Source organism: Acipenser ruthenus, chromosome 13 (genome assembly GCF_902713425.1).
Source record: "Acipenser ruthenus chromosome 13, fAciRut3.2 maternal haplotype, whole genome shotgun sequence".
Lineage (NCBI taxonomy): Eukaryota > Metazoa > Chordata > Actinopteri > Acipenseriformes > Acipenseridae > Acipenser > Acipenser ruthenus.
The window spans coordinates 2,963,784-2,988,580 of record NC_081201.1 but is presented as its reverse complement, the minus strand read 5'-3'; the positions used below and the strand labels follow the sequence as shown (position 1 = coordinate 2,988,580).

At 39.1% G+C, this 24,797-nt stretch overlaps 1 protein-coding gene and 1 long non-coding RNA gene across 5 annotated transcripts; one reads left to right on the top strand and one right to left on the bottom strand.

The window, feature by feature from the left end:
* Nucleotides 1–1,951: 1,951 nt before the first annotated feature.
* LOC117417804 (uncharacterized) lies at nt 1,952–16,233 on the bottom strand. Of its 3 annotated transcripts, none has more exons than XM_034030133.3 (19): nt 15,780–16,233; nt 11,678–11,740; nt 11,223–11,398; nt 10,921–11,057; nt 10,582–10,650; nt 9,913–10,070; nt 8,586–8,711; nt 8,085–8,261; nt 7,263–7,387; nt 6,967–7,084; nt 6,728–6,769; nt 5,917–6,038; nt 5,464–5,547; nt 5,230–5,327; nt 4,685–4,889; nt 4,230–4,305; nt 4,035–4,101; nt 3,594–3,757; nt 1,952–3,190 (listed from the first exon to the last, which is right to left on the bottom strand). In XM_034030133.3, exons 1-19 carry the CDS (start codon nt 15,953–15,955, stop codon nt 3,073–3,075), a joined length of 2,301 nt encoding a protein of 766 aa, XP_033886024.2. In that variant the 5' UTR covers nt 15,956–16,233; the 3' UTR covers nt 1,952–3,072. The 3 variants fall into 3 exon arrangements, with proteins under 3 accessions (XP_033886024.2, XP_033886023.2, XP_058891431.1); XM_034030132.3 differs by having other exon boundaries at nt 5,209–5,327; nt 15,780–16,232; XM_059035448.1 differs by lacking the exon at nt 15,780–16,233 and adding an exon at nt 12,670–15,538 and having other exon boundaries at nt 5,209–5,327.
* On the top strand, nt 14,822–23,005 carry LOC131740180 (uncharacterized). 2 transcript variants are annotated; one of them, XR_009330808.1, is made up of 3 exons: nt 14,822–14,932; nt 19,540–19,725; nt 20,333–23,005. It is a non-coding gene; the product is annotated as an uncharacterized LOC131740180 (long non-coding RNA). The 2 variants fall into 2 exon arrangements; XR_009330807.1 differs by lacking the exon at nt 14,822–14,932 and adding an exon at nt 15,813–15,914.
* Nucleotides 23,006–24,797: the final 1,792 nt, after the last annotated feature.

Sequence of the window (24,797 nt, the reverse complement as noted above, 5' to 3'; positions counted from 1 at the left end):
ACCTTTGAATAAAACGGCCAATCAAATAAACAAACACTTTGGTAAATGTTCATGGTAATTTAAATTGTACATGCTTAACTTTATTGGTACATAAAGTCCCTTGGCAAACTAAAGAAAAGAAGCGATGAAGAATGATAAACAGATACATTAATCTCACGTCAGTTTATATGTTGCTATCTATAAATCCGCCAAATAACCCTTACACTTAGTCCACAAAAAATGTCAAAGGTAAGGACTGCCTATAAGAGTTTTGCTCTTTGTACATTTCCATCTGTTCTTCAGAATGGTTTGATCTAGTAAAAAAATATTAAATATTATAATTTTGAAAAGAAAATCTTACAACAGTGCTGGTAACGTAAAGCGAAATGCGTGTTTCTTTGTGACAGTAAGGGCAAGTCCCCAAAGTGGAATAGCAGTGGAGCATGTTTTGTAAATCACAAAGTCAGTTCTTGACTGGTAAAATAAAATATTACAGAATGTGGACGTTAAAAAGCACACGTGTTACTTTGAAAAAACGTGAGCATGCACATGTTTATTCTATTTTAAATAACTTGAATAGAATTGCAGAAATATATCATTTATGAATAAATTAATCAAACTTAAGTTATGATAACATTAATCGACACACCGTGCATTCATTAACAATAAACTGCCGTCCTAATAAGTTATAACAACTGGTATAGAGAGAGAGAGAGAGAGAGAAAAATCTGAGAATCTGTTTTTAGTACGTTTTAGCAATGGAGAGAGTGTGTGCACAATTGTTGCCCTCTGCTGCACAGTTTTAGCAGATCCCAACGAGTCCGTGCCAGGTGACACCTTTTTGGAGAAACTGCTGGACTGGTTCAGGGAGCTGATTGACAATGGTGCTCGCAGAAATACTGGTGTGTATGTGTTTCTAGAGCCAGGGCTGTCTCTGCAGCAGAATCCATGTTTGACAGACTTGATAAGCTCTGTGCACCAGGAGAGCCCAGGAGCCCTGAAGCCCAACTGCCTCTGAGGACGCTTTCCATTGCTTTGAAGTGGGATGACAAGCCCAGAGGGACAACCCTTGTTTATACACCCTATAACAAATTGTATTGAGGCAACCTGAAAACACCTGCTCAGAATCTAAATGCATGATATTGCAATTTATTGTTTTGTTTGTAGGCTGTCAACAAATGTCACAGTGAGATGATATCCATTTAAAAAAAGGCATGTGAAGTAACTATAGTATATCACTTGGTAATGCATAATTCTTTAGTTCTAGACCCTCCGGTTAGTAAGGGGTTAAACAGGTACTCATTTTTTGAGTAATATATTTTAGAGGCACAGCATGTTGAGAACGGACTCCTGGCTGGAGTGTGGTTGAATCCATGGGCTATGGAGTATGCTTCAGAACTGGCCTGCCATGCAGTTCACCTTTTAACATGGTAAGGGTTGGACACAGTGCAAACTCCAAGATAGTTACTGTGATGTGCCTCGGCCTAGGTTCCCTGACTCCAACACTTGCTATTCCATTGGCATCTGGGATTCTGAAACTTGAGAACTGGTAAGTACTGTTACAGCAAACCTAAGTTTTATTGAACTATTTCTAAGTGTGTTCATTGTATGAGATGGTCCTAAATATATGTATATGTACTTTATTTTTCAGTCCAGAAAGCTTAGGAATCAAGTGTGGTCCTTCACCCAATGGATTATATTCTAAAAGCCACTGACCAACAGCCTCAAAATCCAAGTAACCCCCCCACCCCCCCCAAAAAAAGAAGAAAGAACGAGAGTAACTGTAAATGTTTTGGTTAATATGTTGCACTGGATATATGTTGTGTTCAGTTTTTATCTGGTTTTATTTTTTGTTCCTAGGCTTGCTGGATGAATTTGTTTGCAAGAAGTCATTTATTGAAGATGAGCTATCCAGAAAAGCATCCTGTATGTAAGATAGACTGAGCCGGCAGATACTAAACAACTACCTGTATGATGCAGGAATGCTTTACTTTAATAGACACATACAGCAGTATATCAACCCTAGATCGATCAAGTAACAGTTTGCACCTCCTTACCTTGCATTCATATAGATTTCAATATCAAAGACACTGCTTATACAGTAATAGGCTAGACTACTGATTATTGTATAGGTAAATTTTGACAACGTTTTAAATGTCAAGTTAATGTATGAAAGGTGCTCCTTTCTTATTCCACTGCCCATTCAGCCAGTTTTATTTAAGAGCCTACACTGTCCTGTGGTCCATTGTTTCATTTCTCCTTTTAGTAGCTTATGTATATATTTGTGGGGGTGGGCATGCAACTTTGGGGGTGCCAATGCTACTGATGTGTGTTGAGTTTTGATTCTGCATTCCATGTGCAGGTTACATTTGAGTGTAGACTCGTCTGAGAAATATTGGTTTATACTCTGCTTGGCAGGGTATTGTAAACAGTCCATTGTCATATTCCAATTCTGTGCATTCACACGTAGCTCTTGTGCATTTCTGCTATATTGGTATTGAATGCGCTGGTGGTTTTGCAAGGCACAAACACATTTGCGAATTAAGCAAAAAATTGCAATTTTCCGACTTTGTTTTGGGCTGTGTTGGAAAGTATAAATATTTGTGCAAAAGCACAATTTTTTGCGATGCACAAATTTTGCGAGGGGATTGCGCATCGCTTTGAATATCTGGGCATATATATATTCTCGCTCCCTCCTGCAAGATATTCTGGCTGCAACTGAGACCACAGATGACAACACTGTAGACTGATTAAATGTAACTATGAAAAACTGTTTTGCAATATATATGATATTAAAATGAAAATCCAACATGTGAATGTAAAAAATCCCTTTTTAGTAACTGGAAATATTAATTTATAAAACAGAAAATAAATGCATCTTACACTGTATTTTTGGTTATCAATATCTGCATGAAAACCACCATCTAAGGACTATAGGAACACATTCTTCTCCAGGGGTAATGTTAGGGTTTAATTGATTTAACGGGTATTATGATAACGTAAGCAGCCATTTTACAGCTATACAATATGTGTAGGTAGAAACTTTGTTTTTTTGTTGTTCTTTTGGTTTTCATCTTTTTGCAATGATTTCCATTATGCCAGACCGTAACTCTTGAGAAGTGCAGTGTAGGAGGGGTTCCGTCCCCGGAACATGCGGAACACTTCCAGTGGTGAAGTTCCACCTCCGAGACTCAGCACTGTGTCTCTGAACCTGCAACACAACAAAGCACAGTTCATTCAAAGCTTGCTGTTCAATCATGTGCAGCAACATCACGCTTACATTAACAACAGTTGTCACTGCATTTATAAATGCACATCCCTTCATTAAGTTGAGCCTGTCCTGCTACAAGATTGATGGAAGTACCCTCACCATTCACTTCCTATGTTACAGGCCATATATCCTCATATTACTGCACATAGTTTACTACATGAGTGTAAGGATCCAGTGGGGTCCTTTTATCTTTAACACAGGAAGTGAATTTTAATATGCGGCAGGGGAAATGGGCTTCGTGTCAAAATGATTAGCAGAAATATTATACTTTTAAGTCAGTTATGTCAGTGGCTCACCTAATAACACTTTATAATTTCATTTAGAAGAACTGCGCATCCTTTACCTGCGTCCAACCTTTCTGATCTTCTCTTTGTTCTGCAATCCAACTTCCTCAAAGGCTCCAAATGCATCCTGAGCAAGGACTTCAGCCCATTTATAAGAGTAATAACCGGCTGCGTAGCTGTCTCCACCAAATATGTGGAGAAATGTGGAGGGAAAACAGTCCCCCTGAACAGGAAAAGGAAGATCAACAAGCAAAATGAACTTCATATTACAACATGTTACACTCTATAATGATAAAAGATAGATACACATTGTATGCCTTACATGAATGAAGTAAATATGTTCAATATTAACATAAAAAATTAACAATATTCTCAGATACAGTACTTATAAAGCATTAAACAGTTTCAGATAAAATAAGAAAGAAGGGTCTATCAACACTGCTCAATAAATCCAGAAGCAATGGTGTAATAAAACATGGGGGTCATTTGCAGGTGCATACCTTCATTGGTTTTGTTACAGTAAACTTATCAGATACTTTTTTCTTAATGATTTCCAAGGGATCTGTGCTGTAATAAAAAAAATAAATGACATGAATGCACTTGCGCACACACACACACACACACACACACACACGTAGGTACTGCAACCAAAACACAGAACTCTGCTTTACACAGTAGAACAAACACAGATTTACCTGCTGTGCAGTGTCAGGTCCAAAGCAGCCAGGTGCAGCTGAGTCAGCATGTCAGTACCTTTCATGTAATAGCGAGCTAAAAGCAAAGGAATGATCCCAATTCAGTACAGAGCTACACATTACAACATTACAAATGTACATATTACACTTTAGCTTGTCTGTTTATTTCTTTTAATTAAACTTTCATTTTTTAACCGGTAACAGACCATTTCTTAATAAGGGGTTGTTATTACTTTACATGCGTAAAGTTTTACCGAGCAGAGATCCCCTTTTTCAAGTGTTTGGGACATCTGCTTTGAGCATACAGTGTGTCTCGTGTTGTGTCGCTTTGCATACGAAGTCTGACCTTTATTTTGATTCCCAGACTACCTCCCAGAAAATGCAATTCAGAACATGATTGAAGCAGCTCTGTCTTCAGAGAGTACTAATCGAACACAATGCAGGTGTGTCCATACCTTTAATTTTATTTTCGAGCATGGCTTGTGGCAGTGGCTCTCCTGTTTGGTAGTGCCCACTGATTGCAGCAATGGTGCGTCTGTCATAGACCCAGTTTGACATAAACTGGGAAGGAAACTCTACGGCATCCCACTCAATGTTATTGATGCCAGAGGCTCCATTGTAAGGCACGGTAGACAGCATGTGTTGCAAAGCATGGCCAAACTGGAAAGAAAGGAGCTTTATTACAGACGGTGAAAACATACAAACTGCATTTGCCTGGTCATCTTTCTGACTTTTTTCATGCATCTACATTGATAAGTTTCAATATATAAATGGGTTATTTGGCTGTATTATTACATCTTTAACTGTGATTTAAAAAGTGTACTCAAAGCTTGAGGGGTATTTTAGCTTTCAGGCCATTTATCTTTACCTTTGATCACTATTTTATTTAAAATACGCTTACAAAAGTATGATAAAGCAAAGCAAATAATTGTGGTCGATTTTGATACGAGTCTCTATTCTTTAATAATGCTTTTTTTACCTCATGAAACAGGGTGCTGACCTCATAAAATGACATCAGAGAAGGGGTGGAGCCAATAGGTGGGATTTGGTTACAAATAACAAACGCAACAGGGAGTTGATGGAGCAGAGAGCTCCTGGCTAGAGAAAGGCAGATTATACGCAGTTATAACACGTGCACAGTTTTACAAGTGGGTATTTTCAAATGGATTCAGAATTACTTTTTGTAACCCCAAAGAAATCAACAGATTTATAAACAAGACTGCAGTAAACTTACAAAGGAAATTATCCATCCAGGCACCAGTCTGCTTCTCCTTCGGGCGGGAATAAGGGTCCAAGAAAAAGGAGGCAATGTGGATCTCTGAAGGAAAATTGCAAGACATAATACACCGAACAGCACTAAACTGTACGATTAACACTTTATTGAGTGTGCCAAATTCACCAAGAAGCACAATCTAGTAATCCAACGCAATGAAAAAGTAAAGCTAAAATTTAGCTAAAAAATGTAGCTTTACGTTGATAAAACAGTGATCCTTACTTAGCAAGTAATACAGAATGTACTTAAATCAACTGATCACGGAACAATGGAAATGAGCAACATGAATTTATTGGGTTTAAGCGTTTCAGAATGTGCATGTTTAAACTTGACACTCCCAGGCCCAGCACACATTCAATTGAAATTACTGGAGAATTATAAACCTTAGGGAAGTTTAAAGTTTACAGCTCTCACCTTTCTCATTGTAGACATTAAAGAAGCGCACTGCATTGTCCCAAACCTCTGCTGCACCGTCCGCCGGACGAATCTTTATCCCAAACAGGTCCGAACTCAAATTAAACAGGCCAGCAAGAACACTGCATTGAAACACGATAAAGGAGAATGAAAATGGAAGTTGTGAATGGTGTACTTTACCAAACAGATTGGAATGTATACATTTGGTAATACTTTTGAACAGTAATAAGTAATTATGTTGTGTAGCAATAATGAACCAATACATGCTTTCCCTCTGAATTATGGTTAGAATGTAAATTACTATTCATAATCACCACATCTACAGTTCATATCAGACCCTTAAATCTCTCAGTTCATTATGAACACTTATTTTAAATCATGTCCAATACATTATATGACAGGAAAGTTTAAACTCTTAAAAGAAGGGGTTAGAGTAAAGCTTCACTTTGACGTTTAACAAAGAAATCATTCTGTTAATTCTAAAATGGCAATAACACCAATACAATCTTCAACTGTGAGTGTTGCATGCTGAGCTACATCAAGATTACAGAGGAAAAGACAAGACTCCAGTCTTTGTGAGTTCTTTGGCATTCCATTTAGGAAAATCAGCTCGCCCCCCCCCCCATATTTTTGTTTGCTCTTATGTGTTCTGAATGACAAGGTAATCTATATTTGTCATTCCTTGGGGATAGAAATGGAGGTAATCTTGAATGAATGCATTTTTAATGTAAGCTATTTTTAGTTGTGCTACAGTGCCAGAACTGAGACTACAATGAAACACTGTTACCAGACAACAACAAAAAAAACATACCGTTCCAGAGGAAAGTAAGGTCTAAATTCTTCGTCTGAAATACTGAAAAAAGACACAGACTCTTACTAAAGGTGAAATGTATATTATATATACATTTCACCTATATATATATATATATATATATATATATATATATATATATATATATATATATATATATATATATATTCACAAAGATGAGAAAATCTGGATCAATTTGTATTGAGAGAAGTTAAAAAAAAACTATTTTGTCTCCATACCTAAACAGTGTCTTCATGTGTTTCTGTGTCCAGTAGGCAGTATCCCACTTTTCTAGTTTCCCTTGATGACCACTTCTGCTAGCAAAATCCGTCAAAAACGCAACCTCCTTCAAAGCCACTTTAAAACAGAACCAAACCCACATGACTACCGAGAGAAGGCACCAGAAACATTACCTGCTCAGGTAAGACCAGCCCCCTTACTAACTGCTGTGGGTGGCATTAATTATGCTACAAGTACATGCAAGGCCAGGCCAGTGAATGCCAAATATGCAAAAGTCCAGTCAACCTCTTCTCACCTGGATAGGTCTTGTTATGAAGGGAATCAAGCATGCCCCACACTGCGTACACATTCTTTGCCATATTTGCACTCAGCGAGAACTCTGCATAGCTCTTATAGCCCAATATCACAGCTTTCTCCTGTCTGAAGATATAAGGGCACACATTCAACCACACTTGCATTTCCATGTCATTTACTAATGAAAAGAAAACAACACAGGTTACACTGCAAGATGACAAGCCCCTAAGCCAGGGGTGGCCAACACTGCTCCTGGAGAGCCACAATCCAGCAGGTGAACCTTAAATCGGCAATTTCTGAAGAATGTAATTTAGCAAGTTAATTTGTTCCATTAAATCAGGAGTGGTCAGCTCTGGTCCATGAAAGCTGCAGGGTGTTCAGGTTTATGTTCCAAATTCTCTCAAAATTACTTAATTGAACAAATTACTACTTAACTAGTCAAAATTAAATTGACGATTAAGGGTCACCTATAAAACTTGCTGGATTGTGGCTCTCCAGGACCAGGGTTGGCCACCCCTGCCCCATTTACCATAATGTAGTCATTTTCTAACCAAATTCTACAACCTTTGACAAGATACTATTCAACATTGTACAATGCTTTTATCATGGTATACTGCACTGGTCTGTGCTATTCACTGCCAATAAGAGTGCAGGTTTGGATATATTTGAGTAAAGTAAGACAGCAATGCAAATACAGTGCAATTGACGGGAGATATTCACAGACTGCAGGAGTCGGTAAGGGAGTGTAATAAAATCATGCACACTGGTATTATGGTAGGGAATCTACCCCCTTCCAAACACCCAGTCACTACAGGGGTCCTACCTGAGTTTTCTGATCTCCTCAATGACAGCGATGTTGTCATGCTGTCCGGAGCATGCCCTGCCAGCCCTGGCTCTATAGAGCTGCTCACGGAGTTTCCTGTTGCTGCTGTACATCATCACAGGTTCATAGCTGGGCAGGTCCAGACCCACCTTCCAGGGGCCATTCTTGGGGTCGGGGCTGGTCAAGCAGACCATTTTTGTTTATTCAAAACAATAAAACAAAGCTTGCTCACACCTGGATGTCTCTTTGAAGCTAAGACCATGGTGGGGGTCTTTTTGTTTAGGAAGAGATGGCAATCTGTCTTGAAAGCAGGCTTGCAGACTTCCCCCCTCAGAAGATACTATTTCCAAAATATCACATTTAGGTTTGGTAAAATCCATATAACCTATACAATATACATAAATAAATGGTATATCTTTTACCTGCCACAGCCTTTCTTACATCGTGAAATGAACCTACTGTGCCACCTAGCCCCCTGAGAAGTGCATTACTCATTCCTACCTTTCACCAGTGCCAGACACAGCAGCACTTGCCAGCAGCTGGCGGGACATTTCTGGCAGCCCCTCCACACTGCTCTTGTCAGTCAGTACGATGGAGAAGCCTGAGGTGGTGTCTAGCACGTTGTTCCTAACAGATAGGTTAGGAGAAGAGTGAAAATATTATTTAGGAAAATATTATTTAGTTATTTGCAGACGCTTTTATTCAAAGTGATCTACAGAGCGTCCGCCACCCGTCCGATCCAGCTCATCCAGAACTCTGCTGCCCGCCTGGTGTTCTCTCTGCCTTGCTTCGCCCACGCTACTCCACTACTCCGCTCGCTCCACTGGCTCCCGATCACCGCTCGCATCCAGTTCAAGACTCTTGTACTAGCCTACAGATGCCTTGACCAGTCTGCACCCAGCTACCTCCAGACCCTCATCTCTCCCTACACCCCCCACTCGACCTCTCCGCTCCGCCTGCACTAGAAGACTAGCTCTACCACCGCTACGCTCCCCTGCCTCCAAAGCCCGCTCCTTCTCCACCCTTGCTCCGCAGTGGTGGAATGACCTTCCTACAGATGTCAGGACTGCCCAGTCCCTGACCACATTCCGGCGCCTCCTTAAGACTCACCTCTTCAAAGAGCACCTGTAGAACTCCTCTGTTTGTATCCTGGGACACTATCACCCTTCATGTAAATGTGCTTTATTTTGCTCTTATCAGCCCCTATTTTACTGCATTTAATCCTGTACTTCAGAATACTGTAATCTGCCAAGTTTTTAACCTGTAGTTTAAATACTTTGTATTTAATCACATCCTGATGTAACTATCACTATTTAATCACATCCTGATGTAACTATCACTATTTAATCATATCCTGATGTAACTATCACTATTACCTGCTGTATTATTGAATTGTGGTTTGTCAAACTTGTACTTTACTTGAACAAAAGTTATTGTATTTCTTGCTCTTATTGTATTACTTGTATTGTAACGCTTGAAATGTTTTTGCTTACGATTGTAAGTTGCCCTGGATAAGGGCGTCTGCTAAGAAATAAATAATAATAATAATAATAATACAGAGACTAGGGGGTGAACTATGCATCACAACAGCTGATGCAGTGTCACTTACAGTAGCACCTCGATTTCACATCTCATTCGAAGGACAGCGCACAAGGAGGTTAAGGGACTTGCTCAAGGTCACACACAGTGAGAGAGTGGCAGAGCTGGGATTGAACCTGGAATCTCCTGGTAAGAAGCCCCTTTCTTTAACCACTGGACCACCAAGCCTCCTATAGGGATGAGTAAGCGGTTTGGCGATGCCTTCTTGTATCAAGGTACAGTTACTAACCTGAACCTGGTGGTTAGGTTTGCCAGCAGTTGATTGATCTCATTAAAGCGATGTCTCTTCTCTGCCTCTAGATCCACACCACTATTTTTCATAATGTATAGATTGGATTCAACGATCCTGTGCTGAGCTCCATCCAGCTTCTTATTCAAACGAAGATCCTAAGGGTTTAAGAGTAAGTTTATATACACACACATGGATCAGATATGATTTTCTCTGTCTACTCAAGTTTCATGTTAAGCAAACAAAACCAAGCCCAAACAAAACAGAAAATAGAAATATATTAAAATACATTTTGACAATAAAAAGGGAGAGTACAGCTGTGCTAATGATGAAAAATTAGTAGCTCTTTCTCTAAAGGCACATCATGTATTCCACTTCAGGTTATTTCAGTTTTCTTAAACATTACAGTTTCAGTAATCATATAAGAGCTCAATGCTTCATAGTGTACAACTATAAAATCTAGTCTAGTCTAGTCTACTTAGCAAACATATGCATGCTGTGAACTTGTTAATATAACCTGATGATTAATAAACTTTTGTTTTGTGAACATGTGCCACAACTTGATCTCTAAAACAACATTCCATTCCTGACTCACAAGCCAATAAAACTCCCTTTTTGAACTGTCTAAGGGACATTCTTACAGTTATTAGATTTACATTCTTGGCTCACCTTAAAAGCGTTATAAATGGAAACACTTTGCTCAAACTTTGAGGAAATGTCAAGGAGAATAGGTTGTGCCTGTAAAAATAAAAAATATCAAACATTCAAGTTATACTGCAGTTTCAGACCCTCGGGGTACTCCCAGCAAACTGTCAGATTACAATTACACTTTGCTAGGCCCAGTTTTTACAGCAGGTGCATTTGCAGACTGAAAAGTCAACCTCTAATACTCTGCCCCAACTTAGATAGCGACATGGTGGCAGTGGTTTTGTTGCTGACTGTCAAGGCTGCTTCCTCCTTTCCGCCCTGGTTAACAAGCCTCTGTGCCCCCCCCCCCCCCCCCCCTACCTGCTGTACAGCTGCCCTCAGCTCTGGGGAGCTCTTCACACTCTGTAGATGGGACACCACCCTCCAGCTGTAGTCAAAGGGTCTCCTCAGGATCTCCAGGGGTTCTTCCATGGAGGCCCACGTTCTCAGTGTGTTCTCTAGAACGACAGGCAAAAGCTCTTGAAGAGTGCGGGCTGGTTTTCGATTTTCTTTTTTTAAGTGTTGAACAAACAATAAAGCATACGAATTGCAGTTAACTAAATGATTACCCAATTCGATGCATCGCCTTATATTGCTCAGGATGTAGGCAAGTGTCAACTTACTGGTCGTCTCCAGGGTGTATTCAAAGCGTTGCAGCCTCCTCTCAAGCTCCGCGGCTGCCTTGGTGATTCCGGGCAGAACATCCGCGGCCGAGATGTGAGCAAAGCGGGGTAGCCCGGAGGTGTCAAGCAGAGGGTTCTCCCTCTGTCCCAGCACAGAGGTTGGGGCCAGGTCCGATCTGGGGGAAAAACTAGTGTATTTGATTTATTTACATATTTAGCTGGTCCTTGTTGTACTTCTTGAATATGGACCAGCATTGTAAATCCTAGATTACTGATTTTCAAAAACAATGTATTGATGTATACTGTGAACCCATATATACACAATGCTGTATATTGCAGGTATACAACGAACAGTGTGCTGTCATGCATTATGAATTACCTCTGGATGATGTAACCACAGCAATTGACCCAGCAATTTTTAATAAAAGGCATCCAGGTGTTCAAATGTACCATACCTTTCGAAAGAAGCAAGCATCCATTTCCAAATGAGGACAAGAATGACTGTTTGAAAGCACCACCTGTCAACAAAAACATATATATGATTGCTGGAAAGCCTATGATTTGCCTGTGATGTATCTATTTACAGATACTTTTTAACATTAAAGATTATTACTTTTTTTCTCTCTCTCTGCAAAAGTTATGTTTAAACTTGCTTGGTTTACTTCCTCTGGTTAGAATCAACAGTTTTGTTGACATTCATTGCTTTAAACACTTTAGATGGCAATTATGACAACTGTTTAAGTATATTGTACTGTACTTTTTAAAGGTTTCCTCCTTACAGAAGCATTGCAGCATATTTAATTTTAATATATGTGACATAGAACCAATGCATTCTAGATTATCAAATAGTTTGCACAATATATTTTTTAAACATTGTATAGTGTGTCAATATTTTGCTAAGCAGTGTGGAGTAGTGGTTAGGGCTGTGGACTCTTGACCGGAGGGTTGTGGGTTCAATCCCCAGTGGGGGACACTGCTGTTGTACCCTTGAGCAAGGTACTTTACCTAGATTGCTCCAGTAAAAACCCAACTGTATAAATGGGTAATTGTATGTAAAAATAATGTGATATCTGTATAATGTGAAATAATGTATAATGTGATATGTTGTAACAATTGTAAGTCGCCCTGGATAAGGGTGTCTGCTAAGAAATAAATAATAATAATAATAATTAAATTATATTAGTAAACATATTTCTCAAAACAGCAGAACAATAAAAGCAAAGTTGCCTATTGTTTTAGTGTGTATTTATAAATGTAAAGATGTTGAAACTATTGGTAAAATTCACTATAATACAAAAAAAACTCCTAAAGCGATTATATGCTCTTTTTATCCCATAACATTGCAATTATTTTATTTAAAACTGAATCCAATCCCCAACAATAATTATTATTATTACTATTATTAATATTTTCAAAACATATTATAGTACTTTAATGCAAAACTTACATTTTAAATGCTTAAGTGTATCCAAGCTGTCATTCTTTTCATTGGTGAGACAAGTGACTTCTATTACACACAGTACGCACAGTACATTAGCTACATGCAAATTAATGAGCAGGAGAGAGTAGAAGTTTGCACAACAAAAAGTTTATATGCAAATACCATCATTTAAAATGATATTGTCATGGGGTCACAACACGCTATGGGTAAAGTTGAGGTCGTTGCGATATGCAGTGTAGATTACCTGTCCTGCCCACTCTGCACACTAGAGCGCCAGCAGGTGTCACGCGATGAACGGAAGGCGGACTGTGATAACTCTGGCTGCACCGGGACTCAAGCAAATTAAATCGGGTTTCTTTTAATCGTCTGTTTGTCTCTGTGAGTAACAGTATGTGTGGCTATGATATTACAGACTAGGATTTCCAACTGGCCCCATAATTAAAACACACTTTAAAACAGTCAGGTTTTTCAACTCGCCTCTCAAAACCGCAAATTAATTGATTTTATTGAACATGTAAGTTAGCGTGAATTGCGTGATCGGTCGCTAAAGGAATTGAATGGTTTTGATAACTAGTTACTAAAAGCGCACACCTGTCCCGGGGCGGGAATTACTTCCTGTGTGGATCGTTTCCATCAATCAGACCTTTACAGCCTGGCGATTCGATGTGTTTGTCCGATGTATTTGTATTTATTGTTTTTCATTTATTAGGGACACGCACAATTATAACATAAGTGTCACTTACATGACACAAGATGCATTGCATTTTCAATGTAGCCAGCAGGCTAATTTCCATTGACAGTCCCTGGGCAGACATTGATGACAACTGTAATAAATCTCCATATTACTTCTACTCTAAACTATAACAATAAACTCTTATTGGATATTTGATTAAAAATACATACAACATTAAAGTCATAAATTACCTATTAAAAGTGCATAACAATCAGCAGCTTATCAAGTTACAGTGCAATTTATAGAATATAAACATCCAATATACACAATTCAAGTACATGAATGATTGCATAATTGATTATGTTTCAACCATGCCTTAAGTTTATTACAGAATATTTTAAAATCCCTTAACCTTACTTTCTGAAGGAAGTGTTCCAGAATAAAGTACCTCTCATAGAGAGAGCTGTTTGGGCAAATGCTGTTCTACGCCTTTCCACTTTACAATTCCCACATACAGCTTCCCTTGTGAGCCTGTTAGTATCTTCAGAGAGCTTTTTCATGAATTCCTTTAAGGGCGGAGTACATAATCCATGCACAGTTTTAAGTACCATTTTCGCATAGGAAACGTTGACATAATTATCAAAACTCAGCAATTGGCACTTATCAAAATGTTACGGTGATGGTATCTCGCAGGTTTTTTATCCAAGATTTTTAGAGCTTGCTTATAAAGAGAACCTATTGTTTTAATCACTGATTCGCTTGCTTGAGACCAGGAGGTAATACCATATGATATATGTGTAAAGATAATAGTTTAGCAGCTTTGGTGGTTAAATGATCACTGATATGTCTAAAATTTGCTAAGTTCATTTTAACTGTCCTACTAACCTTTTTAATGTGCCTATCAAATTTCAATAATAATTCTTAAAAATGTAACTTCTGAGACTTCCTCATTAACCTCCCCATCAATTTGGACATCAAAATTACTAGTCCTTAATTGCCTTATGAAGAAACACATACTGTTTTTTTTATTTTTTTTGTTTGTTTACATTTACAGTCAACATGACAAGTTAAGCCAGTTAGATATATTCTTATGCTCTGTGTATTTAGAAGCTGCCTCAGTGCGGGACTGTAGCAGGAAGACATATTAAATAAATAGAAACTGAACCACAAGGTTAAACGCGAAAGAGTGCGGGTGACTGCAAAATTCTCTATAACGACGGAATTGCACTATTTTGACAGCTAATGTTTACTATATAAAATGTCAAACAACACGGTTTTAATATGATGCTCTCCTAGTAGAATCGGCACCGCAATGAAACACATTAATTGAAGCCGCTCACACAATTCACAGCTACCTTACATGTTGATTTAAAACGATTTAGCTGTGGTTCAGAGGTGAGTTAAAAAATAAAAAATAAAAAACTGACCTATGGCTGCCGTAGTACAGACAAGTCGGCAATTAAGTTATTGAAAGTAACTGGCTAACTTTCACAGACCAATGTTTCACTGGAATGCTTAGTTTGTTTAAATTTGGTTAGTGACTGGTTCCCGTCACTTTGCCATACTTCACAGCACTCCAAGCGTTTTAATAGTCAGGTAGGTCTCACTACTGTTTGCTGCAAGATCTGTTGCTAGGAGATGGTTGTTCTTCGTAAGTAATTTGTGCGATACAGTACTTTTTACTGCAGTGAAATTGGGAAGAGAGGTTTTGAGTTAGCGATAGCAAAGATAGTTTAAAATAGATACATTTGTGACAACAGGTGCTGGAAAGGGTTTTCGGAGAGTCAAACACACCAGCTGCTTCAAAAAGATGCGAGGGCAATGAAAAATTAGCAACAGACTTGGAAATCTCCGCTGAGCTACGATATGCTTGCCTTACGCCTGACTTCAAAACGCTGCTGGAAACTATGGTCTTACACTGGAACTGCACATGCATTACCAATAATTGTACTTGTTATTCAATACAGAAATGGTAACAATGCTTCTATTTAGTCCGTGAATGTACTTCTGATTGTTTCTTTATCTCTGTTTTTTAATTGGCGGTTTCTATAATTTGGCTGTATTGGTCTGGTGGCCCTCAGGGCTGTTTAGGTCCACACATGCGGCCCTTTCATTAATTTCAGTTGCGTACCAGTGCTTTATACAGTACTACTATTATCATCAGCATGGTGCAGCGACATCATTATTTGTTATACCTGCCCAGGTAAAAAAATATATAACTCTTGGCGTTTGAGAAGTCCGCAAACCATAAGATTCTTTGTGTGAAATCGCCAGACAAGGCAATTTACAACCTCCTCAGTATGTATATATGTATATATATATATATGAATATATATATATATATATATATATATATTAAAATGTTGCATGTACGTCATTAAAAAGCCTGCCAATAATGGCCGAGTTCATTCCTCATACACAGCAGTAGGGTGATGATACTTACGCCCCGAACAGTCTCCAACATAAAGTTGCCCTACACTTGTGACATACTGTGGAGATTTGGTGAAGAATCGCTATTGGCAGCAAACTGAACCCCGATCTCATCCTTCTTCTCTCCTCACACGCATACTCTCGTATGGTAAGCGGAACTAGAACCGAAACAACAGCTAGTACTAGCATGCATTGTGTGCAGAATGGGGAAGTCAGTGACTGACTCGTGGCATAGTCTCTAAAGCCCGATTCGCACGGGACTAAAAATCACCGCATAAACAGGTGGTTTCTGAATTTATATTGACATCGATGAGATTTACGTGCGAACCCTCCACTTCTTTTAATCCCAGATAATTTTATCAGGGGTGCTCCGATTCCTTTACAGGACATCAGGACCTGCTGTAAAACTTGATTTAGGCGTCCTGTGTCTTTTTACTCCAGTGCGAGTCGACCATGTCAGAGTTAAGTCAGATTTGATACAGCATTTCCGGTGTATTTAACTCTCAAAGCAATACCAGCCTTTACAATAAACCATAATTTAAGATTACAGTTGGTACGATGTGTCCTGAGATTCTACAGTTAAGTAAAACGCAACAATTAGGCATAAACAATGCATGCTTTGAACGGTGCATTTGAAGGTATGAATGGAAATACACATCACGCAAGGGACGTAATGGTTATAGCCTTTGGAAATTAAGGTACGAAATGAGTTATTTACACCCGGTTCACTGTTTACAAAGCAATCACAAAAGCGTCTTCTCAAGCCACAACAACGCATTTCATTTTGCATTTACCGACTTTATTTGATGGAAACTAATCCACGTCTGGGAGGTTACAATACTTCCTCTGCATTTGACCAACTCTCAGGACACCTCATTTTGAGTCCCGTGCGAACCATGACTTACACAACTGTTTTTTAAGTCACACAAGCCACACGTATATGCTTACAACAGTGGATTACTATACCATTTTACCGTGTTTTCGCTACTCTCTAAAGGCTACAGCTACCACTAATAGGCCTATTCTGAAGTGACGGAGAATTGATCCGCGGCTCCTTTTAGAATGTGTAGGAGAAAGGCAGTGTGGCAGTTATTTGCAATACTGAGACGGGTGACGGGCAGCTAAAGTCAATGCTGTAACACAGACAGCTGCTACACGATTCACTTATTGTTTGTCTTTCATTGCGCATTTGTAGCAATAACACAGTTCTTCCCAGCACCATCATTCTCTTCCATCCAAATCAATGACGTCAGTCTGAAACCTTCCAAGTTTTGTCCACTGGGTCGGAAACTCAATACTGTACATATATACGTTTTATTAACTATAGTTTACTCACCTCTAGCCACATAATCTTTTTTTTAAGAATAAAAAATTATTAACGTTGTTTATTTGTTTAAGTTTAAAAGTTTAAACCATGAACAGCAAAGTACTTTCTACGTAGTTATATAGGAAAGGAGTCTGGCCATTACTGACTTCATACATGGGCTGACAATTGTATCTAAAGTATTTTACTCTTTATATATATATATATATATATATATATATATATATATATATATATATATATATATATATATATATATATATATATATACTTTTAAAGTGTAAAATGCTGAGCAAAGGCATCTGAAAAGCACAATACCTGTTATAAGCATTAATATATTTGCTGCCCACTGGGAGTGAAACTCCACCTAGAAGGAGTGGCAATCTCCTACCACCAATGAACAGATGTGCCCCCCCTTTACTGGAGATGTGTTAGCAGGCGTTGGGTGACTTGGTATCAAAAGTATAGCTCATCACTTTTAGCAGAAGTTTGTGGTTTGGAACCAGTTTTAGCTGTTTTGATTGTGGTTTGTACATATTGTTAAAACTGCTTTTTAAAGTGAAAACAAGGGTTCTCAATGCATGGAAAGCTCAATGCATGGAACGCTCATTGCATGGAACGCTCATTGCATGGAACGCTCAATGCATGGAAAGCTCAATGCATGGAAAGCTCAATGCATGGAATTCTCAATGCATGGAAAGCTCAATGCATGGAAAGCTCAATGCATGGAATTCTCAATGCATGGAAAGCTCAATGCATGGAATTCTCAATCTCTCTTAGTTCATGAGAGATGATGAGATCCACGATGCAGTGGGTGCGCTCCTAAGTAAACTGTCGGAATGTTATGTTTGTTTTTGTAGTTGTGGGAGTGTGCAGCTTTGCCAGATTTGCTAGAAGACATTCACAGAAATACTGTACAAGGCATGAGCAGAGCCATGAAGCTCAAGATAGCAGTGCTGCAAGGTGAGAGGAGAGAATCTGTAAGAAAGAACCAACTACCACCAACCCTGTCTGCCTACCTACCTAGAATTCAGAAAGGAGACAGCCACCAATAATTTGAAAGCATTGATCGAATGCTCCGGCCAAAAAACATTGAATATGTGCTTCCCCTTATAACGCTGTATTTGGGAGAAATAGTTTAGAGACTTTGTGTTCTACAAGATATGTGCTATAACGAGAAGTGTTAATGCATTATGACAATAGGGCTGTATTTATAGGATTTATGGTGTCACCAAAACCAAGGCTGGGGTCTTGCTGTAGAAAATCAACCCCAGTTTCATATATATATATATATATATATATATATATATATATATATATATATATATATATATATATATATATACATACATACAGCACTGTGAATATTAATCAGCTGACAGTGCTGGAATATCTGTATTTCATTGTCTTCACTGTCTGGCAGTAAACAATCGACCAGTCTGTTAGTACTGTACTGTTCTTTGGAACCATTCTTGATGAGCTGTGAGGACATTTAAGCTGCCTTTGAAAACCATTTAAAGCAGACTGTTGTATAAACAAAATGCATTGTGTGTTTCAGGGAGATAGAGGATTTATTAGGGCAGCAGTGTGGAGTAGTGGTTAGGGCTCTGGACTCTTGACCGGAGGGTTGTGGGTTCAATCCCCAGTGGGGGACACTGCTGTTGTACCCTTGAGCAAGGTACTTTACCTAGATTGCTCCAGTAAAAACCCAACTGTAAAAATGGGAAATTGTATGTAAAATAATGTAATATCTGTATAATGTGAAATAATGTATAATGTGATATCTTGTAACAATTGTAAGTCGCCCTGGATAAGGGCGTCTGCTAAGAAATAAATAATAATAATAATAATAATTCCCCACTCACGCGGATTGCCCATTGTAACTAACTTGTGTCTCTGCCACTGAATTACGGGTATGCATTATCAGGCCTCTCTCGTTTGTGGAGATACAGTTCTAGAGCTACAGTACTTTGTAACTTATTTCACAGGATATAAGAATGGCCAAGATCAGCAGACTTCGCTTAGCCCTGTGTTTCTGCTAGGTTTCTGCTCATGAATGTTTGTTGCTAACCAAGTTTTGTTTAAAAACGATACTGTTTAAAAACCAAAAGCAAACAGCTGAAGATGTGAATTAAAAAAAAAAAAAAAGTTATTTTCCGTGCACCTGATAATTCTTGCTAGTTCCTCCTCCCTCCCCTCACGTTTACAAAACATTGGTGCAAACTTTGCACTGCAGCAAAGTCTTAGCAAGACTAATCTAAATCCCCTTGGTTTGACTTTGGTGTCCCCTTTCAAGAGGGTGCAGCTAGAGAATACACTGCTGATTCTCACCAGGTTTCAAGTATTACTGTTTGCATTCTCAGTACCACACATGCCTCTTGTTAGGTAGTTCATGTACAGTAACTGTGTGCTGAAGCAGCAGAGTGTCTTTCTTTGTATCCGATCCAAGGTCCTTTGTGATGTCGGTCACCTGGCTGGCATGAGGAACTGCAGATGGCTGCGCTGTGCCATGCAAAGAGGCACAAGCCCGGACCTAGTATTTCTGCGGCCCATGGTCCTCTGCCCAGTCTGTCTGAGGAAGGTTCAGTAAGCCCTTGGATTCACTCTAGTAGAGCACTAGAAGGTGTGGATTCAGGTGATTTTGTTTTCTGCAAGTATATGCTTTACTCGTGCCAGACTGCAAAATCTAATTATTTCCCTCTCCCTCTCTCACAACACCCATAAAAAAACGAAGCTAAGCTATATGCAAATTACCCCGCTGTTTATTTCTCTCTGTGGTTTGTAAAACAGGACCAAGACAGTTCCTGCCAAAGTGTGCTAATAATAACAAAACAAACATAGTAAAATGCACTCCTGTAATTTTTCTGTTTTAATTGTAAATATCATTAAAGTATTATGCAACTATTTCTGTAAAGAACCTCACCAACACAGTTTGGGGACAGGAATTGACAGTAGATTGAAAAACTATACAAATTATCATAAACTTCAAAACACATATAGCTGTTGATTAAGGCAAGCAAACAAAGACAAGGCTACACCCTTATTATATTCATTGTGCTGTCGTCACCAGCAGAGGGAGCTCCAATCATGAAATGAAGCATCCCTACCTTAGTTTATTTTTTTCCACACTTCTCAAGCACAAGAGTCACAGAGAATAACACAGAACACAAAAGAACACAATTAAAAATTACAAGTTACTACAGTATAGCTCCCAGATGTTATTGTTCTCTGTCCTCTTCTAGAAACTACAAACCTGGGAAAGAGCCATCTCTTCCATCTGAGGGGTCAATGATTCTATGGGCAGAGCAGCCTCTGAGGACCACCTCCTATTCAGGACGGACTGAGGTGTGTCCTGTGAGAACAATTCCAAGCTTCTGTCGGGCACTTTGGAGCCGATGAGCCCCGACACAAACAGCCAGGAACTCTCCATCGGCCAAGAGCTGCAGCTCGATAGACCACCCAGCACTGCGGCCTTCTCCTCATCCAGCCCCAGCAGGCCTCAGGAGAGGGAGGAGGGGGTGGTTGAGACCCACCTGTCCACGGACCTCATTGAAGAGTATGTGGCTTGACTGTGGGCCTGCATCGCAACCCTAGAGAGAGGCTTCCAAGGACGAGGTCTCCGGGCTGGACGCTTTTGTGGACGTTCTGCCCGCTTACAGCAGCTTTACAGAGAGGGCCACTGTAGTCAAGAGCGTTTGAGGCTCCTAAAGAGGAGAGGTGGCTGAAAAAGTTTATCGGGGAAAGGTTTTCCTCTCTACGTCGGAAGCTGAGCACCAGGAACTTGTTAAAAAGATGAACTCCTACTCTCTAGCTGAAAGTGTTGAAGACTGACTAACTTCGCTGCTCGGGGCGCCTCATTTTGCTGATTGCTCAGTCTCGCTTCTGTACCTCTTGAAGTGTTTAATCCAGCCATCGCCGTGCTTGAAATGCAGATACAGACTGTGAACTCATGCACAGTCTGTATCTACAATTGCTGTACAATTGAGCACAAGCAGCAACCTACTGTGAAAGGGATGTGGCATCTTACTCTGTCGCAAAATAAGGCCTTTACACAAAGTGGGGAGAGCCTCTTCAAAAGACTTGGCATCTGTCAGCTTAGGCAATAAGTACTGAAGTCAGTATCAAAAGAATGAGAGAAATACATTTTTTTACATTTGAATGCCTTTATCCCTGAAAGCTGTATCTGAGTGTTAATGCTGTACCGACAAAGTATACGACTAGGTCACCAACACTGGAAGAAGAAATAATAATATAAATAATAATAATACAGCACAATTACAGTACTGTAAAAAGCAAATCGCATTACTCTATTATACAATAATATCTGTAAACAGGAAGAGATTGTTAGACACATGTTCAGATTTATTTTTACAAAACCTGATATATTTGAGCTACTGTAGAATGAAAGGACATGCTTTATATTAGTCAGTGAAACTCGTATTTAAAGCTCTCTGCCCAGCAATTGATTGGTTAGCCCATTACCTTGAGGCACATAAAACGGAACACTTTCTTACTGTTTGCTAAGAGTGGGACGTTAAACATGATTTCCTCTTTATTTATTTTTTTGTGGGTCACAGCTGTTCTTTGCCTGTTCCCTCTGCACTGATAGCTGATTATTAAATATCAGAGTTCAGTTTCAGGTCTAATTAAATTCAGCCTGAAGGAAGCGTTGTGATAACAGGAGTCATGAGATCTTGTATCCGTCCAGAATACTGAAATGGCTGTTATTGGATGTGTCCTTTAATGGCACCAGCTTGTTCTCCAGAAAAGGTTAAAAAGAAAATAAATACATTAAAACAAGAAAAAAAAAAAAAAAAGGGTTTCAGAAGAGCTCTTAAAATGAGACACTGATCTGGACTTGAAAAGACTAGACCAAAACAAAATTACCAGGGTCAGAACACTGCAAAAAATACTACATAATAAAAAGAAGTGCCAGAAAGATTATTATTTTATTTGTTTTGCATGCACTAAACAGCATTACACATTCATATTATCAGTTAGGAATCTACCGTCTTAGGATGTGTTTCTCAAGTATGTGTGCACACTATGGGAGGGGGAGAGTCCAGCTGTAGATAAATCTATTGTGTGGCCTGGCAGACTATTTTGTGTCCCTCTATTCAGCACCCATGCCCCACATCCCCGCTCTCTCTCTATTCAACCACATCAAGTCACTTATTTTCAGTCACAAAGCCTTCCAAGTTATTACCAAATCAGAAACAACTCCCCATCAACATTTTTCTTTTCTGGTTACTAAAATGAAAGATCAGACATTTTCCACAGCTTTAATTTGGATCCAAGATGGGTTTCTTTGCTTTAAAAGAAGAGGTAAAAGAAAAATATTTCGAAATGTATACCTCTTTGTACATTTAAAATACATGGTGGTTTCCTGTGGGTGCAGCCACAGACTCTGAGCCCTGTTGTCCCTCTGTGTTGCACAGAAACCATTGCATCAGAAACACCCCAGGGGGATGGCACCAAATTCAGTACATCTGTGTGTCACAGTAGCTGTATAAAAGGATTCCTAATCCGAACCCTAAACCTTATCAGAACCTGAAATTGGGGAGCGTTCGTTGTGAATACTTCTGTTAACAGATCTTGCATGGTTGTCATTTTCCCTGTAACTCAAGAATATTGTTATATACTCCCCTTGCCACAAGCTTGCTCCGTTGGGGGGGGGGGGAATAAAAATAAATAAAGGCTATTCTGTACTGTGCCACTCATGCACACGTCATAAAACCATTACATACACAGATGCAGCTACTTAATAGAATGATGCAGCGTTTCTGCCAATACGTTACTGCTAATACACATCTCGAAATGTGTCTTGTGATGCTCTGATGTGCCTCATTCTTGTACTTGCTAACAGTTAAACTTGCTCTTATTTAGGTACTGAACTTATTGTATATTGTACTTGCTCTTGCTGTACTGTTTATTGAAATGTGTATATCTTGTGATGACTAAGTCGTCCTGGGTAAGGGCGTCTGCCAAAAAAATAAGAATAATAACAATTAGACATGCAATTATCAAGTCCTCCCTCCATGGCCTGTAACATTCTTTACTAAATAGATACTCTGAAACACGAAGTTACACACTGCCAAAATACTGGTTTGAAGAAGTAGTAAAAACAAACCCTCAAAAGATACCTTCATTCAACATAAAGTACATTTAATGTATTTATACAATTATACAATTCATATATACAAAACAACGAATACAATTGATTGAGAGTTTTAAACCTTTTTACACAGTCAAGAATCCGTTTTTATTAGTTTTTTCTTAGAATCGCTATGCTACAGGGAAACAAGGACACAGTGCAATGTTAGTTATGTAGGTAGGCATCACAACACAGGAGATATTGGAAATACATAAAACAGGGCTAGAAGTTCAAATGATGGAAATCTCTGTTCACTCTCCAGCTTTCATGAATCAAATCAGTTTTCAATTTATGAATTATTCATTTACTTTTTAAATGATCAGACTCACGGTGCCTCAACTAAACCTTGCTGTTGAATTTGAATTTAACTAAAAGGTGAGGTGCAAGTTTAACCTTTTTATTACAAGGCCTAACCAAGCATTTCACATTTCCAGAGTCTCGAAAACACAAATTTAGAAAGTCTAATTAAAATACCAGAGCATTTCAAAACTAAGAATTAAAAAGGTTCCTCTCAACCTACACAAGTCATTACTGGTTTTCACATAAATCAAGACAGCTTGATTAAAGCTGTATAACATTGTACAGTACTGGACATAAAAACTACTCCCCAGCATCGAGATTCATAAACACATTTGGCTGTGTATGGGTAGATACAGATCACTTGCATCCAAGTACTCTCAGATTTCTGGTTAAAAAATATAGTTTTTTGCTTATTTACCTGAATTTGATTTTCTCAGCATTAAAGGAACCACAAACAGATGAGAAGTTATGAACCCCCAGGCTTCCTTTCTTTTTGATGTGGAGGAGGGGATAAAATAAATAAAAATAAAATTGGACCACAACTGTCTCTCACTACAAAACTAAACAAACATTTACCATTAGTTGGCACCGGTCTTCTGTTGTATTGACAATTTGCATAGTGAGCAGGCTGAGTGAGCAGGCACTCTCACACAGTTCAGTGTTTGGCATTTCTTTTTTGAGGGGGAGAGACCTCCCCTGGGATGTTAGGAATATGTGCGTGGGGAGCTTAATATATTGCTTGCACATGTACGCCCTGACAGAAAGCAGTGTGGTAACAGCACTTGGTGGGGATGGGAGACACAGCTTAGTTGCAAGAAAAGCCTGTGACCCTGACGCTTGCCTCTTTGCTGTCATTAGTAACGCTTCAGCGGTTTATTGAAGGAAGGGGTTGACCCACATGCTCACACATACCAGCGTCTTGACCTGCCACTATACTGTGACACTGAATTCTGAACATATACGTGTTGCCGAGTGCTTAAATACAAACACAGAGAACAGAGTCCACAACCTGACCTCTATGCCACAGTGCATACAACAGAAACTCGACTGATCTGGAGCGGTTTTGACAGCCAGTATTTTAAGGTGATCTTTCGGCAACCTCACCGATTGCAGGCTGTATTTACGCTGCTCAAAAAAAAAAAAAAAAAGTGGTAGATTTCAAAACACCATCTGCTGAAAAATAGACTAAAGGCTGTAACTGCATCCACATTTCCGTTTTTGTAAGAGCGCCTTTTTAGTGACATACAAGAAAC

Coding starts and splice junctions, on each gene's coding strand:
- LOC117417804 (XM_034030132.3), bottom strand. CDS start 15,955: ATGCTAGTACTAGCTGTTGTTTCGGTTCTAGTTCCGCTTACCATACGA. Junction 4,306..4,684: donor GCTCGAAAATAAAATTAAAG/GTATGGACACAC, acceptor CTTTGCTTTTAG/CTCGCTATTACATGAAAGGT. Junction 3,191..3,593: donor ATCAGAAAGGTTGGACGCAG/GTAAAGGATGCG, acceptor GTTGTGTTGCAG/GTTCAGAGACACAGTGCTGA.